At 34.0% G+C, this 19146-nt stretch overlaps 2 protein-coding genes and 1 non-coding gene across 3 annotated transcripts; all 3 read right to left on the bottom strand.

Moving 5' to 3' along the window:
* Window positions 1-938: 938 nt before the first annotated feature.
* On the bottom strand, window positions 939-1334 carry LOC117781262. The gene has a single exon (XM_034618016.1). It carries the CDS (start codon window positions 1332-1334, stop codon window positions 939-941), a length of 396 nt encoding a protein of 131 aa, XP_034473907.1.
* A 2998-nt stretch (window positions 1335-4332) lies between these two features.
* Window positions 4333-4770, bottom strand: LOC117781261. Its single transcript, XM_034618015.1, has one exon. The coding sequence runs from the start codon at window positions 4768-4770 to the stop codon at window positions 4333-4335; it is 438 nt and encodes a 145-aa protein (XP_034473906.1).
* Window positions 4771-18093: 13323 nt separating this feature from the next.
* On the bottom strand, window positions 18094-18164 carry Trnag-gcc. The gene has a single exon. It is a non-coding gene; the product is annotated as a tRNA-Gly (tRNA).
* Window positions 18165-19146: the final 982 nt, after the last annotated feature.

Here is a 19146-nt window from a genome sequence, read left to right as displayed (position 1 = left end):
ATATTTTGAATAATAAATATGTCACTCTAGTGACGAAAACATCACGAAGGGTGTGAAAGGCGACTTGCAATATATTCGGAAAAGTTTAGTTTAGGTTACTTAAATTATTCCGATCACTTTGTTTATGTGATAAGCAGGTGTAAAAGGGAGATGCTACATTTAAATAATAATACCTCGATTATCCCAATCCAACGACTAGTTCAAGTGATGATAAAATTTCAAACTTTTAGTGTCCTTTGCAAAATAGGATTAATTTATTTGATGTTTAACTATTTTTCTGCTTTTTTTTTGTTTATATTAAATCTTTGAATAAACTTAGAATTTTTGAAGTGAAATTATTTTTCAACTAAAATTTTTAAAACCGCAAGTTAATCGGGTAGTTATTAAAACCCGTGAAAATTGACACCCCTCAGTCTTTTATGTTATGTTATGTTCTATTCATCGTTATAAACTATCTTAATGCGTAAGAAATAGGGACATTTATTATTTATTTATTTTTTAAGTTTTCATTCAATTTAACATCGTTTTTTTTTAAATTGGATATTTTAATTTTTGTTTTGTTGTTAGTTAATTTGCTAATAGATATAATATTATATATCTACCACAATTGCAGGAATTTATTGTTGACTAAAATAAACAGAACAACTGCATATTATTAATAAACATGTATTTATTGTAATTAATTGTTGAGCTTAACAAAAAATTTAAATGAGATTAAATAAAAATTTGTATTAAAACTTTTTTTTTTTATATCGCATAAAAATTATGAATATAATTATTTAGATAGGAAAACACTCAAGATTCATTGGTTAAAATATGTAATATAAATGCACAGGGTAACAAGTTCTTAAATCTAAATGTAATACAATGGTTAATCCTTATTCATTTATCCATATTCGATTATCGTTCATCGCCAGCTAGAGCTTGTTAAAACTGTCTTAAAACTTCTTTGATAGCCAACCCTTTTTGCCTCCCTTGCGACGTCTACGGATGACCTTCTTGCCGGGCTTTCTCACGATCTTGAACTTAATCGTCTTCTTCTTCTTCTTCGTGCCTCCGCTGGTGGCTGGAGTCGTCGTGTCTGAGGAGGAGGCAGTTGTTGTTTCTCCGGCAACCGTGGTGTCACCAGCAACCGTTGTATCAACAGCAACAGTTGTGTCGGGGGCCACGGTTGTCGTGAGACAGTCGGGGGATAACACATTGAGAGGGTCAGTGCAATCTGTGCATCCAGCTGGAGTGTCAGGTGCTGTGCACGCCTGCCCGTCGGTTCCTGGCAAGTAGGATAGGCAAGTGGCCAAGAGAACACATCCCAGTGTTAATGTTGTTGATCTCATGTTAACAAAATCAGTTGATGAATGATAACTTATCTCCGTTTTCAACGTCATTTATAGCAAGTGTCTAAGATCAAGTCAGTTTGTCCAGCTGTTTCAAAATTCGCGTATCAAATAAGTTAGTGGATTTGTGTACGAAAATAGAAAAATGGAGCATGGGACTTATTGTGTTAAACTATGAACAATAAATGGAGGTACTCGTATGGCAAACATAAAATTTCTAGACTATTTGTTTGTCTATAAATTTGGAATTCGGAATATTAATGTTTTTTCAGCTTGTGATATAAGATATTTGCTTAAAACTGTGTCAACTCTGCTGGCAAAATCTGGATCACACGGATGTTGAGTAGGGTTTTAAATAGCATACATTGATACTTTGATGTTGACCCACTTAAAGCTTAAATACTGAACAATTTTTGTATATGGGTTAAATTAGTTCGATTTTAAAACTTTTTACTCTCAAAGATCTTACAACTCTTAGACTATCACCAAGATAAATATTTGTATGTCCATTTAAAGGATGTTTTTGTCATGAAATGTGTTACGTATATAACGCATGGTATAAAGTATAAATAATTTTGATCGGATCTGATAGTTTTTCAGCTATCCTGATGAGACTTGGTACTGGAACTTAGCACACGTAGGCATTACTTATGTATGTAAGAATGTATCACGGACGGCAGTTCGCGTTAGTGACGAAAGCAGCACGAAGGGTGCGAAAGGCGACTAACAATATATACAGCTAAGTTGGAAAATTTGCTACGACTGTCCGATCAGATCAAGTTATATGTTTATCGAAAGGTTTAGTCCTAACTTACAAAATGGCATAATATAACTTTTTCTAATTCACCTGGGTCATGAGATACGGGGGTGTAAGTGGGAGGGGAAAAATTTGTATGATCGCAGCTTGTGGAGCCGTTGTGGCTTTTTGGTAAAATTATTTATTTTTTTTTTAAATTCTTATCAAAAATACGCGTCGATTGATATCTCGATGACCCAAATCTGTTAGCTGGTTCAAAAGATAAATTAATTTGAAATTTTTAGTGGACTTCTCAAAATGAAATGAAAAGTCAGTTTGTTTGTCTGTTTTTTTTTTTCAATTTCCCGCTAGTTTAGCGGGAAAACGCTAAATCCCGCTAAAATTGAAACAAAAAATTTTAAATTTAAAATAAAAATATAAGTTAATAAAAAAAAAAACGAAAATTGGCGTTCGGCACTGCGCAAAAAGTAATGTTTATGTACAAATAAGCTCACCCTTTTTGCTCCCAGTGCACAATGCCAATTTTCGCTTTTTTTTTTATTAATTTATATTTTTATTTAAAATTTTTAGATAAAACTGAATTTTGTTCGTCACAAAATCGGATATCAGAAATTTTGGGGCTAGAAATTGCTTTCGTCACTAAACTTTTACCTCGTGTTTTTGGGCTGACAAAAAAGCTACATTTGATTTCAAATTAAGACACCATGTTCTCGATACATGAAATGTAATCGGTAAAAAAATTATGAGTTTCATCAAATCATTCATCAAGGGAGACTACAAAATGACTGATTTACAGAAACTGAGTACTAATCAGAATTGTGAAATTGTTACAAATACTTTGAATTGAAGACATCGTTCCACCATTTAAGACAAGGTAAACTAGCATGAAACTAAACCTACCTCGTAGAACTTTACAAAAATATCAACTCTTTGGCAATAGTACATTCCGTTAATTCATTCATCCACTGATTGATAAAGTCAATTGATGAATAAAGTTTTGGTTCTGTATTCTAATAACGAACGAATCAATTGGTTGATGCCATGAATTCGTTTTCGTGGGAGAAATTAACTCCATTTTAATAATGCGATGCAATTTGTTAATATAGATTCAAGGATTCCTACATTAAATTCGATCAATTTAATCAGGAGTCTATTGGGTTTGTTTTAGCGAATATGTGCATAACAGGCAGAAGGAGGCGTGGCAGACCCTATAAAGTATATACATTCTTGATCAGCATCAATAGCCGAGTCGATATAGCAGTGTTCGTCTGTATGAGCGTCTAGATCTCAAAGACTATAACAGATATGTAGGTTCCTCTATATTGCAAGCAGATGATGTTTGTTTCAAAATTCGGCCACGCCCATTTTATCGCCCACAAATCGAAAAAAAAAATTCATATCCAAATTATAAGAACGATTTAAAAGCCAAATATGGTAAGAAGATTCCTCTATATTGCAGGCAGGTCAAGTCTGTTTCTTTTTTGAATCGGACCACTATATCATATAGCGCCCATGGGAACAATCGGTCGAAAATCAAGTTTTAGTATGAAAAACTTTTTTGTTTTACGAGATATCTAAAGGAAACTGATACAATAACAAAGTTGGTTCAAATCGGACCACTATATCATATAGCTGTCATAGGACCGATCGGGTGAAAATCAAGTCTTAGTATGAACAATTTTTTTGTTTTTTGAGATATCGTAACCCAACTGACAGAATATACATAAGACTTGTTTTTATATAGCCTGTTCAAAGTTGGTTCAAATCGGATCACTTTATCATATAGCTGTCATAGGACCGATCGGACAAAATCAAGTCTTAGTAAGAATAACTTTTTTCCATTATTAGTTTTTGCTAAATTAAGTACGGGGTCTCCGACAGTCAACTAAGCTCGACTGTAGCACCGGCCGACTAGTTTAAAATGCAATTAATAAAGTGATTAAATTTTAATTCCTTCCTTCTATTCTACGCTCATCTAATAATCTGAGTATTGTTTTAAAATGTCTACTCCCATCCGATGCATAAAACTTTATGAGTTGTAATAAATAAATTAAATTCAAATGCACAAAAAAAAAAACAAATAAATAATAAAAATATTGTTAATTTAATATATAATATATGTTTATATTTATTAAAAGTGCACTTCACTCGTATAACTAACCTTATATTAACAAGTAAACAAAATCATTTTAAAAAGCAATCAAAATTTAAGGTGATCCAGTTTTGACAATGGTTGTTCCGTTAGCCATTTCGTCGTGTCCTTCTATTTCCTGATCCATTTCTATTAAACTTCTTTGATAGCCAACCCTGTTTGCCTCCCTTGCGACGTCTACGGATGACCTTCTTGCCAGGTTTCCTCACGATCTTGAACTTAATCGTCTTCTTCTTCTTCTTCGTGCCTCCGCTGGTGGCTGGAGTCGTCGTGTCTGAGGAGGAGGCAGTTGTTGTTTCTCCGGCCACCGTGGTGTCACCAGCAACCGTTGTATCAACAGCAACAGTTGTGACGGGGGCTACGGTAGTCGTGAGACAGTCGGGGGATAACACATTGAGAGGGTCAGTGCAATCTGTGCATCCAGCTGGAGTGTCAGGTGCTGTGCACGCCTGCCCGTCGGTTCCTGGCAAGTAGGATAGGCAAGTGGCCAAGAGGACACATCCCAATGCTATTGTTGTGGCTCTCATGTTCCCAAATCAATTGATGATTGATAACTAATCTACCAGTTTCAGCAGCTTTTATAGTAATTTCTTACAATTCGCTTTGTTTGCGTAGCTCGCTGTGAATTCGCAAATAAAGTATTTGTATTTATAAATATATTTCAAATTGGAATACCGATTCATAGAATGCTTAAAAACCCTCTTTAAGTGTTTGCGTTGAGCTTAGGAAATTTAAATGTGTATTCAGTTGGTACATTGTTCTTGATACAGATACATAGCAGTGGATTTTTTTTGACTATTTTAAGAGAGTTTTAAAAATTGTGTCGCATATGGTCTTAACAAAGAATTCCAAATGTTGGTGTTTGGATTAAAACATAAACGCAAAAGAGGATGTTTATGTAAGCTGCAACTACCAACTTACATTAAGCAATTTTTACGAGATAAAAGTAGAAGGTTTACTTTACGGTTTACATAGGAAAATAATATGATATGATATAAAAATATATACATATATAATAATATGATATAGAGCAATGTTATTGATGCGCCTTCAAAACAGTTGAATGTTTGATTAAATCCGTTAGTTAAATGTCTTTTAAAAATTTAAGGTTTTAAACTCAAGCAATTTAAAGTTCAAATTTTAATCAATATTTAAATTTTACTTCAGAATGTTTATAAATTTGTTGAAATTATGGAATTGATTGGATGTAGTTAGTCTAAGTTTTAGACTGGTTTAATAGAAAAGGGAATGAATTCCTGCGAAGTGGATGTAGAACAGGTGAAGAAGCGCTGACAGTGCTGACCAAAATGGCAAAGGCAACGCCAAAGTCATATATCAAAACTAATAGCTTTATAGATAAGGCATAAAAATGGCGAATAGCGAAACTAAAACCATTACAGAAAATGCTAAAAAAGAGTTTCATAGCCTACATTTTGGGCTGCTACAGGCAAAGTAAATTTATCGTTGCATTAATGGCAGCCACAGGAAGCAGAAAAACTTTAGTTCGAAACTTGGAGAGTCCAAAAATCAGGAGAGAGATTGAGTAAAAGAGGAGCAACGCATAAGCTGGAGCTACTTAATGAATGGAAAACAAAGTGCAAATTGTTAATTGCATACGTGCAGACGCTTCTCCGGCAGGCTGCAGGACAATTGGGCACATCCTGTGGCTGACTGTGTGTTAAAATTGAATTAATGGCAAATTTATGAATGGCGCAGTTAAATGGGATTTACAAATTTACTGCGCATACGCCGCATACAACGCTCTTTTTGCATGTTCAGCTTAAGCGCTTTATTGTCACTTTGTTTATCATTAATTTCAACTGCGATTTCCGTAAAAAATACGAGTATTAATATTACAGGCACATTCGATAGACTTTATAGTATTGAAGATTTGCAGTAATTCAATTATGGTTTATATGGTAGAATGTTAAGTAGAAACATTTGAATTGATTTAAAAAGTTTATGACGTCATGCACAAAATTGACGCCATCAAAATCATTTGAATTATACACTTAATTTTATGTTCTTAAAACTGACAAAGTCAAGCATCATAATAAAAAATTTGCCAATTTTTTTTATAGGTTTCTGGATGCCAAGAACAAAAATCAAGTTGAACAAAACAAAATAAAATTATGCGGGCTGCAAGCAATAAATTGACTTTTGGCCCACAAAATAATGCGAAGTGAAACTTTTATTTGTACCAATTTTTCCTTTTTTTTTCTCTTAAGTATATAAATATTTGTATACTTACTCTTTTTAACTTTTTTTGTTGTTAACTTTTACGCATGCTTTTAAATCACGTATTAGAGCGGGGTGTTTGTTATATTTGTGTTTGTATTGCCATGATATAGAATGGAGCATATAAAGCAATGTGAGATGATGAAGGAAAACAGCACAATTCTCACAATGAAACAAAGCTTAACACCTCTCCAGCCCCCACAAAACAGATTCCAAACAACTGCATTGAAGCGTTAATAAACTTGTGTGTTCAACTCTCCCTAACTACTTAGGAGATAGGTAGCTTCCCTTTTTAGGACCTCATGAATCTCTTCCCCTCTCTCTTCCTCTCCATCTCCCTCTTACTCTCTAACTGCCATGCTGCCTATCTTTGTGCTGTTAGATAGTGCGTATGAGTGATTTTTGCCCCTTTTTTTTGCTTAGTTGAATGTGCATTTATTTACTCAAAGTCTTCCTTTGCCTTCTCCTCATTTTCTTTTTCTTTCCTATCCTCTGCTCTTCTTTGTGTTTTAGCTTAATGTGTTGACTACAAATGTTTGGCATTTTTTACGCACGTTTGAGTCTTGAGAATGAACTTTTGAACTTGGAAAAAAACTATAGCCTGCTTTTGCCCCGTTTTCCCCTATCGTTGATCCATTATAAAAAGCTTAAGCATTTTAAAAGTTTTTTTGAATAATGGCTTCAAAAGTCCAACAACTATGAAAGTTGCTAGATTCCCTTCTGAAGATTTTAATTAAAATCTGATGCTGTTCTTGACAATATTCTCAGTTATTTGCCCCTTTAAACATAGTACTTACTATGTGTATTATTAATTTATTGAATGCTGTTAATGTTTCAGGAAAATTAATTGCCAATTAATGTCAACAACAGTCGGAACACAGAGTGTGAACATTGAGATATCTGTAGACACACTCTTTTGGACATTATTTAATAAACATTGATTCAAAATTGCCATTTTCTGTTCATTATTGGTCATTTTCAAATAATATTTAAATGAACTAAGATTAATGGGGTGATGCTTTTGTTGAAATTCAATTAAATTATTTGATAAAAATAATCAGTTGAAAGTACAAATTAATTATAAACAATACATTTTAATTCACCTGAATGCAAGTGAATTGTCAAATTAAGGACTTTGTTAATAAACCAAGTGGTGGTAAGGAGAACTCATCTCTGAATCTTAATGTCATAATTTTGTCCCAGTTACCAGCTGACTATTCATCTGTGTCACTTAGGACTTTTCGCACTCGACACTCTCTAGGTCTCTTGGGCTCTTGGCCACAATTAGCCATTAGCCTTTGGTTTAAATTCTGAAAATTCTCCTAAACATATTAAGTGGCTAAGTCCTTCCATACAAGCCATAAATATCAATAATCACTCAATAAAGCAGACAAACGGTGTCTGGGTCAGACTAGAAAGACTTTTGCTTTTAGCCACGTTTGTGTGATGTGACCCATTAAGACTTTTAATCACCGTTGCAAATTGAACGCGCAATAGTGTGTGCAAAATAATAAACTCCTGCAATCAGCACTTACACACACACACACATACTCGTACACACACACTCACACAGTGTCATAATTATCTGTTGGCCGAGGGCAGATCGCAGTTTCGGCTTTGTATCTTTGGGCCAACTACAATAAACATGGTCATAACAGCAGCGGTTTCCACACTTGGTTAAAGACCGCAAAATTGCACGGCTTATGTGGCGTGTTGTAAAAAATAATTGCTCATAATTATGTACGAGAGTTAAGAAAGTGCAACAGATCTAATGCCACACCGCATGTTGCACGTTAGATACTTTTTTACTTTTAATCAACTCCTTATATCGTAGTTAGTATAAATCGACACTTTAAACTTGATTCTGACGCCTTTCATTTTCTTGTAAAAAATCATTAAGAATTATTTTGACTTGTACTATAAAGTTGCTAGGTCAGAGGCGTCAGATACTTTAAACTGTCATAACTTTGGCAAAAGTATACCGATTTTCAAGCGGAATATCATTTTGATTATAGTTTGGCCAATTTATTCAATCTGTATTAAAATTTTGCTCGTTTAGAAAATTTTATTATTTTTCGACTATCGAAGCCATGGTTCAATGTTGATGGTAAGGGTCCCCCCTTTGAAATTTTGAAAATTTAAGATTTTAAATCTCAAGTTTTTACTTTTAATCAACTCCTTATATCGTAATTAGTATAAAACGACACTTTAAACTTGATTCTAAGACCTTTCATTTTCTGGTAAAAATTCATGTCAAAATTAAGAAATTTTTTGACTTGTAAAGTTGCTAGGTCAGAGGCTTGAGCAACTTTGAACTGTCATAACTTTGGCAAAACTATACCGATTTTTAAGCGGAATATCATTTTGATCATAGTTTGGCCTCTTTATTCAATCTGTATTAAAATTTTGCTCGTTTAGAAAATTTTATTATTTTTCGACTATCGAAGGTTCAATGTTGATGGTAAAATGCTTTAAACTTCGAACTGTCATAACTGTGGCAAAACTGTACCGATGTTCAAGCGGAATGTCATTTTGATCATGGTTTGGCATCTTAATTTATTCTGCATTCCAATTTGATTAAAATCGTTAAAAAAAATATTATTCCTCTGAATCTAAAAGCATAAGCTTTGAGAACACAATTGGTTAACTATTATCTAGGAGTATTCTACTGAAAAACAAATGCCGTTTCCTTAATATTCAGATTGTGTTTGTTTAATTAACGCCGGGATATGCAGCCGGCTATGCAGAATGTACAAATATTTCCTTACATTTATTAGTGGATTAGTTCGCAGGCATACTATTGCATATAATCATATGCATTTACTGTAGGGCATTCATTTTTAAATGTACACATATGTGGATCGCATTCTGAGCTCAAATTTATTCATTTTAGCAGACAGGTTTCTCTAATTATGCATGCCACAGCTATAGAGATATAGAGAGATATAGAGTGAAAAAGAGAGGGACAGAGAGAGAGAAAACTTCATCCACGTAGTTGGCTCTGATTTTTTTTAGAATTTGTGGCATAAGCCTCATTCCTTTTGTATCCTGGAATATGGCAAATGGTAGAAGAATGCATTGTCGGGGTTAAAGTTAGGCAGGCTAAATCCATTTCAAACTTTAAAAAAATTCCTTCTTTTTTTAAAAATATTGAATGGAATTTAAGTAAATTTTTAATGTACACCTTTAAAAGTCAACTATAAAAATAAAACTCAACTGTCATTTAGTATCTCAAACTTGAAGTAATCATAACTCGAGTGACTTTTACGCCTACTGCTGATGGTATAACTAATTATACAAATGTATTGCAAGGTTTGTTTCACAATCTCTGTACATTTTTTATTATTTATGTGGTTGGCCTCTGCCGCACAGGCATAAATTATGACTGGGGCGTGGCAGTTTTCTATATAAATCATGACACCAAGAACCAGAAAAAACAGGAAAAACGAGAAAAACAATTTGCAAATAAACAACATAAAGCATGTCCTGACTTTAGGCGTGTTATGATTATTTTTTATGCGGCACAAGTTTTGTTTATTTCTGTTTTTGTTTTTCTTCTCTTTTTATTTAGCACAACAAATTTATTAGCCAGCAAAGGCAGCGACTTGCCACATGGCCTAAACGCCTTAAAAAGTATGCCGTTTATAAATCCATCCAAAGCATAGCCAGTTTTGAGTACATTTGATGATGTTGGCAGCAACTCAATTAGAAAATTTAATTACGCTACCAAAAGCAGTCAACAGACAGCATCGGATTGCACTAAACATTCACAGTGGATTAAACAATTTTCATTGAATTTGCGGCTAGAATTAGATATGATTAGCGAGTATTTGAGATGCTTCTCTCACAATCATCAAAGGAAACGACTCAAAGCAATATGGAAATCAATCAAGACAACATTCAAAACGCCTTAAGGTATGCAACAAATACACTGATAAAAACGACCATTAATACAATTTTATATTTTTAAAGAAGAGAACTTTACGATAATAATAATAAAATATAAAATCAGTGGTCTTACAACCAATTAGGATGTTTTCAATTTTAGTTTTAAGAAAAATTCAGTCTTAAAAAAACATATATTTTTCAGTGTATTCTTAAGTTTCTTTTCGTGTCTGTCAGTTTTCACTTTTGATGCGTGTCAGGCATGAGTTTTGATTTGCCAAAACGAGAGAGAATTCGGAATTGTCTTGGCCTTGCCTTGTCTAATCTTGCAACCGAACTCAATGTTGGCCCTTTGTCTGCTCTTTAATATTATTTCGCAGTTTTATTCTTATTTATTTATATATATTTATTTTGCCAGAGCGCAAATTGGTGGGCCAAATTCTGCTGTTGATTATTTCTAAACAGGCTGCGCATTTTGATTGATTAGCTTCTTTTGGGTTATTTTTTTTTTCTTATTTTCCTTTCGGTTTCTGGCATAATATATACGTATAACAATGGAGTCTGCTAAAAATTGATTTTGAAATAGATTGAAGTATGCCCCAATGGTATTACATTTCTCAAAGGTTGCTGGAAAATATTTGATTGAAGAGGCATTTAATGGCTCTTATTCTCTAAATTTAAATTGGAATTGCGTTTAGCTGCCCTTTCTTCTTTTCAGCCTTTTGTTGATTAAAGTCAGAACAATATGAAGCCCAATTAAGTGGCTTAAGTTCATTTGTTGCCCAATTTCCTGTAGAATAATTAGGTAATACAATTAGGCTCAAATAACCTTAACTCATTGGCCAAGCGCTTGGGCAACTTGATTTAATTTAAAAATAAGACCAAAAAAAAGCTAAGGGTAAATACCGTGGCTCATTCATAATTTGCCACAGCGAAATTGCCGCAGGAGCTTGGGTCAATTTTTACCTTAACCTTATCAATCAGTCCGTGACGCGAAGGAAAACGTGGCAACGTGGCAGATACTCCTGGCCACACATAAACACGTTAACTGGCAAGTGCTACCACAAATTTGGATGCGCTCAATCAAGCGCTAAGCTTGCCGCAACAAATTCAAGGAAGCACTCAAGGATCCTTTGATACTTTTGCTGAAACTTTTCCGCTGGCATTTTCATTTGCACCTTTATCATTTTTGTTTTCGTTGTGGGCTTTTGACTTTTGGCCTGACCAAAGTTTTTAGCCTCCCCATTTTGTGGCGCTAATTTGTTGTTGCACGTGGGGCAACCAAGGTCCAAATACGAGCACTTGGAACAAATGGAGCGCGTCATTAGTTGGCAGCTGCCTTCGCCAACGTCTTTCTCCTTTCTCACAGACTGTCTATCAGGCTTTGATTTCCAGCTTTTGGCTCTCCACGCTATTTATTATTAATTGGCCACAGGCAAAAACTTTTGTTTGCCCATTTGTTTGTTCCTGCTACGTGTATTTCAATTATTAACACTTGTGCGGCAACAATGCGTTCCACCTAATTGTTTAATATTTTACAGCAATTTCGGGTCGCAAATTTCGCATGTTTTGATTTTGTTTCATTCTCGTCCAACTTTTTCCATTTTGTTTGCATAAATGCTGCATAAATATTTTCCTATTTAATTAAAACTTTCTCTTTTCTAATTGCAGACGCCTATGGAATTCCTCTGCCGCCCTTCGACAAAAAATATGATTGACGGTGAGTTTCAAGTAGAAACACAAAGTTCTCATACATAACATATAAATAATTTGTGTTCGTTTTCATTTTAGACTATTGTATAAAAAAAAAAGAATAATTATTAAAGAGTTTTTTGCTTTGTCAGCTGCTTTGAAATCAACAATTTTGATATCCTTTACAGTCAGCACATTAGAAATCATAAAAAAAAAATACAAGGGTAATAATAAATTCTGGATATAAATAGCACACCTTCTAAAGTTTACTACATAAAACATAAAAATTTTAGTCTCGCTTTTTAAATTTTGTTATCAATTAAAAAAATTGATTAAATTTTGTACTTGATTGCGTTTGTTTAATGCCAATAATGACTTTTTAATTAGAAAATATTCTTTAATACGTAAATTAATCATGAAATTGGCCTAATAAATTGTGAAAAAAAAATTGTATCTATTAAAATAAAAATTATGCAATATGCAGATATAATCAATATGCACCAAGATGAAAAGTTTAATGAATGTAATTATTAATGCCAGCCTTATTGCAATTTAATTAAATTGCGCAAAAAATGTATATAAAAAAGGATAGACACGTTTATGCATACTCAGATACACATTAACACACCCATACATACACACAGCGGTGGCAATAAAATTAAAGCGATTTTCATTGCGGTTACAAATTGCTTTTAATTGTTGTCGCCGCATAAGCGGCTGTTGTTGTTACCAACTATGCATTGCATTAAATCGGATTTACTTGGCTGCTGCTTGTTCTTTCTTTTTCTACGTTGTTGATGGTTCTGCTTTAATTTAGTTTCGCATAGATATGGCAGCTAAAGCTTTGCCTAAAGACTAGCCACGCCCCTTTTCGAGCACCCACAAGCACATACGTATATACATACTTGCAATAATAAACATCAATTGACTAATGCAAACAACAGTCGTAGCATTTCCCATCCCTGGTTTCATTTCAAGTACAGTGGTCGATATTGACCTTTTTAGCTTTAGTCTCCCGACCCCATGTGTAATTTTAAATTAAACTAGTTATGTAAGAAGCATCGTAACATAGCAAGTTTACACATTAATGTTAAATACATTAGATCATCGATTTTATTTAAATATTTTATTATAGCATTAACTTTAAGTAATAGAAAGGTAGATAAAACAATTTATATTAAATAATATTTAAGGGAAAAAATATTATAAATATTTTTATTATTATTTACTTCGTTCCTTATTGGATCAATGTAACACAAAAATTCTACAAGATGATGATAACAATTATTTTGTTAAAGCAATTAATTTCGTTACGATAATTTAACAAGATCACCCACTGTGCGGTCTGTCTCTTATTTTCGTTGCATACTTTTGTGCTGTTTGCGACGTCGCAGTAGCAGCGACTGCGGCAGAGGCAGAATGGAAAAAGTGCTCTGCAAATACGCAAGCAGTCGCGTCGTGTAGTGTATTTATACAGTCATGAGTACCACCCCAGCAACAGTTCCTTTTCCTGCTACTACACGTATAACTGAACCATGCAAGAGTATTCGTGTATTTGTGTATGTGTGCGTGTCTGGGTATGCCTCAGCGTCTTTTTATGAACTTGTTAACAATCTAACGACCTTTTTTGCTTACCAGTCAGCCCACTGTACTTGTTGTTGCTGTTGTTGTTGTCAGAGGTGACTTGAAACGTTGACTCTTAGCAGGCAAATCATGTTTGCACTTCACAAATATTTGCATACTTTCGGGCGGCTCATGAAAATAACATAATTTGATTTGGACGAGAGTAAAGGATGTGGTAATGTTATTTCTCTCTGTGTGTGTGCATGTCTATTATATAATTTTGAATTGCTTTCGTTGTGGGCAGTTGAATCAAATTATTATTTGATTATTATTAGTTATTCCAATAAACTCAAATACCGAATTTTAATGCAATAATTTTGCAAGCATTGCAACTATTATAATCAATGAGTTATGATGTTGGCTACATATGCCAACATATATAAAGATATTGGTACCAAATTCTGTTCAGCAATTTGCGAAAATATAATATAGTTTTAACTGAAAAGTATATACATACATAAAATGAAATCTCATTTCGAAACATTTCAAATTTCCATAAACATAATTTCATTTTAACAATTGCAAAAGAAAATATATGCCAAAATATTCTCTAATTTGCTTATACGTATAGAACTGTCTAGTCGATAGAAAACAATATTTTGAGATTCTTAAATACCTCACAGATATTGCATAAGCCTATTGTCCGAGCTGGTTCTAAAAGCATGCACCGCAAAAGCAAATAGACAACAATTGTTGGTCGGCTGTTTAAAAGTTCTCAAAAACAACTTGGCCGGGGAACAACAACGAAAACGACAACGACAACACAAAACTCATTAATTATTCATAGTGTTCAGCACCAAAGTGTTTATGTGGCAAGTGCCGCTGAGTCTCGCCCACAAAAGGAACAGCAAGGACGACACCCACAAAAGGGACACAACCTGGCACAGAATACCAAAAAAAAAAAATTTATGCAAATTTAACTTTTCTCAACATAAAAATAAACTAGCTGAAATCTCTTGTTCTCTCAAACTGGACACAGAATTGACAATATTGTTAACAGCTTCTTTTCGAACGAAGCTGATTAGATCGAAATCGAGTAGAGTCTCCTCTTCCTGACTAACAGAAAACCGATTGTTGTTGTCCTTGCTGCTGCTGATACACATACATACATATGTGCTAAACGCACATTTCAAATCAGACCAATACCAATCACAACAACAACAACAGCAACAACAATAAGTACTACTTTGCTTTGCTTTTTGCTTTCCGATTGCCATTTGAAAACATTGGGCGCCTGTTAATGGTAAAATTTTAAAGCTTATTTGTTTGAATCGAACGTGCATATGCACTCCTGAGTGTGGTCTAAATGTGTCTGACTGTGTGTGTGTGTGTACATCTGTGTGTTGTGTCCTATTGTGTAAATCGTTATTGAATGCCCAAATTTTAAATTGCACCCAGGGCGGCACTTTTGTGGATTCTTGCCTGTAAATGCGCAACACATCATCGACATTTCACATAGGCGTTCATGTGGGCGTGTTCGATGATGATTTGTTTTTGTGACTTGAATGCAGCCAAAAAGGATTTTAGTTGTCTCCATGTTAGTGCCAATTGTGGAGTTATCACCCAACTGATAGATGTTTACTCTACAAAGCTATTTTCTCGAATGATGCAAATGATTTCGTATAAATTAAGTGCTTGCCAACCTGATGATACTCAATCAAATGTTTTAAATAGGCATCTTTCTTATTTAAAATACTGCAAACATTATTGTATGTATTTCTTACATTTTTTTAATTTATAAATTCCTTTTTTTTTAAACAGCGTACAAAAACAAGAATAATCATTGTTATTTAGATAAACGAACTAAATATTAATTTTGATTAACTGTAAAATCATGTATAGAAAATTGCTTAGCTTAAAACCCAAATTAAATAAAAAATTGGTCTTTATAACTTTTAAGCACATTCTTTTTTTTTCTTGTGTCAATCGACGTCAGTTCTCACTTTTCCTACTATGCGTATGATACTAAAATTTTTATCTCTTGGCCTATCTTAACTTTTACTGTCTGCTCTTCTGACAACTGCTTCTTATTTGCTTTTATAAAGTCTCACACAAATTTAACTTTAATTTAAATATTGTGGTATTATTTATTGTTTTTATAACTTGACCCAATTACTCCATATTTGTTGAAAAGCATAACTTTACTGTTCTGTATTGAGTCTGGTATTGGCGATAACAAATTGCCTGTCATATCTGTAGATAAACGTATATAATATGCACGCATATGTAGAGTCTATGAAAAGTACGGGCTTAAAACGAATAATACGATATATACATATTTATGCATAGTTTTTGTAGGCAATTGTTGGGGTTGCTGATGTTATAAATGCATAAGTTAACAATAGTCCCATTGATTAGGGTTCACATTTTGTTTATAGGACCCCGAACCAGATTGTGTGTACAATATGTTTTGTTATTTTGCCAAGTCCTTTAATTTTAGCTGAAAATTTGCATTCGTTTAAGTTGTTGAACCAGTTTCAACAAGGGCTGCATACATTAGGCCTATACTATTCATAGTTTGGCCAAGACTTGTGGCCAAGTATAAAAAGAGATTTCTCTTGTTGCTTTCGTTTCGAAGTCCTTTTGAACACACACACACACACACACACAAGTTGAAACTTGCTTGTTAGTCTTGCTTTGCTAGTTTGTTGCCAAAAGATTTTTAGGAGACACATACACAACTATAAACAAACGAAGAACGACTTTAGTATTGGCAATGGAAAATGTAAAAGTCGAATATTGATTGACATTTTCAAAGGAGTCTGAAATGTTTTGAATGGGTTCGGTTAGTAATGATGAAACATGCTAATGATCTTAGGGCCTAATGATGTACTTTCACAACAAAGCTAAACGATAGCTTTATGAGACTTCCACTTCATTTCGAGCGCAATATTGCGTATACGTAATGAAGCTGAAAGCAAAGAAACTAAAAAAGAGACTTATGCAAAACTAAAGTTGATCAAGTTTCTGAAAGATTATTTAAAAATTGTTGCAAACTCTCGAAAAGTGATTTAGTTAGTAGCTCCAATTAAACTTTCTTCTGTAGAAATTGTATTATTAAGTTAAGCAATTTCTTTAAGATCCTGGCATATTTTCTTATTTTTAAAGTTTGTCTAATAAATGTAAATTTTTGGGTCATTATTTGATCAAGAGCTTTTACTTTTCTTTTACAGTATTTGTTTGTAGCCAGAAAAAAGTACTGGACATTTCGTGACTCAATTGGCATTCAATTCGATAAGAGGCAAGTTTGGAGCACACACAACTCAATTCAATTCAATTGAATTGAGAAATATCTGGCCAAAAAAGTAGTCGGCCAAACGTGCATGTCGAAAAAGATTCTTAATCAATAATTTAGCACAAATGGATAGAAATACAAGCCCCCCGTAGATGTTCGCACTCATTTAACAATTTTACGCTTCGTTTAGGAGCCGTAAGAGGCTCTTGGTTAAAATCGACCTACCTCTACCCCTTGTTGCCTCTTGCTGCGACCTGCGTTTTTGATTCGACAAAATATAAATTTTTGTGTTTTACTTGAATATTTTCAAGGGTTTTTGCATCAGAAGTTTTTTGGGCAAATAAAAGGGATTTACATGATTTCTCTTAGTTAACCCTTTCTCTCCCGGTGTGCGCTGATAGCCCGTTGACGGGTCCTCGACGTTTCCTAGACGCTGTCCTCGACATCGTCCTCGCAGTTGACGCTTGAGCGCGCACAGTTTTCCCAACGGAAATGATGACATTTCGTCCAACTTTGTCGCTGCGTTGTGCACTCGCATAGAAATTGTGAAAGACGTTGTCTAAGGTGTCTAAGAAAATGTATAGAAATCATTTGCGACAGTTGAGAAAATGAAAATTTTTACTTCGGCCCCGTCAGACAACGTCAGCGGACGGAAGGGCGGTCGGAAATTGTCGAAATGTTCCTTCGTTTTGCTTGGCTGCCACAAAATTGAAATTGTGGCCAAATGTTGTCACCATCATTTTTATTGATTTCCTTTACATACTTACTTACTTTTATTTGCCTTATTTTCCATCTGATGCTGTTTCTTCTTATTCTGCTGCTGACAGCGGAAGGAAGGTAGCAAAACGTTATTATCAATTATCATTTATTATTGTTTGTGGGACTTTTCTTGCATCATCGGTTTGTACTTTGTCCTTTCACCGTTTATTTTCCTTAACATTTTTTCGCTTTTCCTCTGTCTTTTATGATTTTGTTGCTTCTTTTTGCTGTAGTGTTCAAAAGTCAGCCAAGTTGCAAGTTGCGTTTAGTTAGAGCGATTACATTAGATCTGATTGGCTGTGTATTGTTTTTATTTCCTTTCAGTTTTAATATATATTTTCTGTAGGTTGATTGAGAATTTTTAAATAAAATAAAGTATGTTTTAATATAAAAATACAAAAAATGTAAAAAATAATTTTGCATCGGCCGGGAATCGAACCCGGGCCGCCCGCGTGGCAGGCGAGCATTCTACCACTGAACCACCGATGCTTGTTATTTAAGCCAAATAAAAGCGTAATACTTGCCAACACCTGGAGACATAATTATTAATGAATTCCATATAACTCCAAATAAATTATTTGAAATAAGCTGATAAGCATGTTTACTAATATATGCACATAATTGTTTCACATGTGGCTTTGCCAAATTAAAAGCTATAAAGAAATGTTTAAATTACGTAATCTTTATTGTGAAATGTATCAGATGGTAGAACCGTGAATGATTCAAAATTGATATGAATTCATAATATTATGGTAATAATGTTTTTGTCTATTTACTCACCGCTTATAAAGTCTTAAATATTTAATGAACTTATTTCATCAAGGCCTGCAATACCATCTTTAAGTCTTCGTTAATCTCGTTGTTAGACTCGTTGAACATTTACTGGTTCATAAATTGATTGAAGTAGACATAGACAAGGCTCTAGACTCATGAATAGAGACATTAAGTTCACATAATTGCACTTGACTCCGTTGCATATTTGCACAACGACCAAGCACGCATACATGTAGACACACACAGTCACACAGATACATACTTATACTCATTCACATGTTCGAGCTACCTGGCTGGCTGTTAGGAAGACTTGATGCATAAGTATTTTATTCAGAAACAATAAAGTTTGTGTCATTTCCATAGCCGAGACATGCCCCTTTATGTTGCAGGAAGGCATTGCGTGGTGCCTGCCGCACAATGCAATTATATTGGATGTGCCTTTTAGAAGAAGCATCTGCGAGATACAGATACAAATGAATGTCAACGTCATGTGGGTTATAATGAGTCTCGGTCTGATAATGATGACGACAGCTTTGTTGATGCAAACTGCAAGACAACTCAGACAATGAACAAGGCAAGACAGTTACACAGTTAGTTGGCTAACTAAACACAATGTCAGCACTGAAGTACTGCAAAGATACAGTTACGAAGCAATCTTAAAGCTACCTGTAAATGAGCGAATGTACTAAGAGTATGT

Source organism: Drosophila innubila, assembly GCF_004354385.1.
Source record: "Drosophila innubila isolate TH190305 chromosome 2L unlocalized genomic scaffold, UK_Dinn_1.0 4_B_2L, whole genome shotgun sequence".
NCBI classification, from domain to species: domain Eukaryota; kingdom Metazoa; phylum Arthropoda; class Insecta; order Diptera; family Drosophilidae; genus Drosophila; species Drosophila innubila.
This window is presented reverse-complemented; position numbering and strand designations above follow the sequence as displayed.

Excerpts from the sequence above, each read along its gene's own strand:
- LOC117781262 (XM_034618016.1), bottom strand. The coding sequence starts at position 1,334 with ATGAGATCAACAACATTAACACTGGGATGTGTTCTCTTGGCCACTTGC.
- LOC117781261 (XM_034618015.1), bottom strand. The coding sequence starts at position 4,770 with ATGAGAGCCACAACAATAGCATTGGGATGTGTCCTCTTGGCCACTTGC.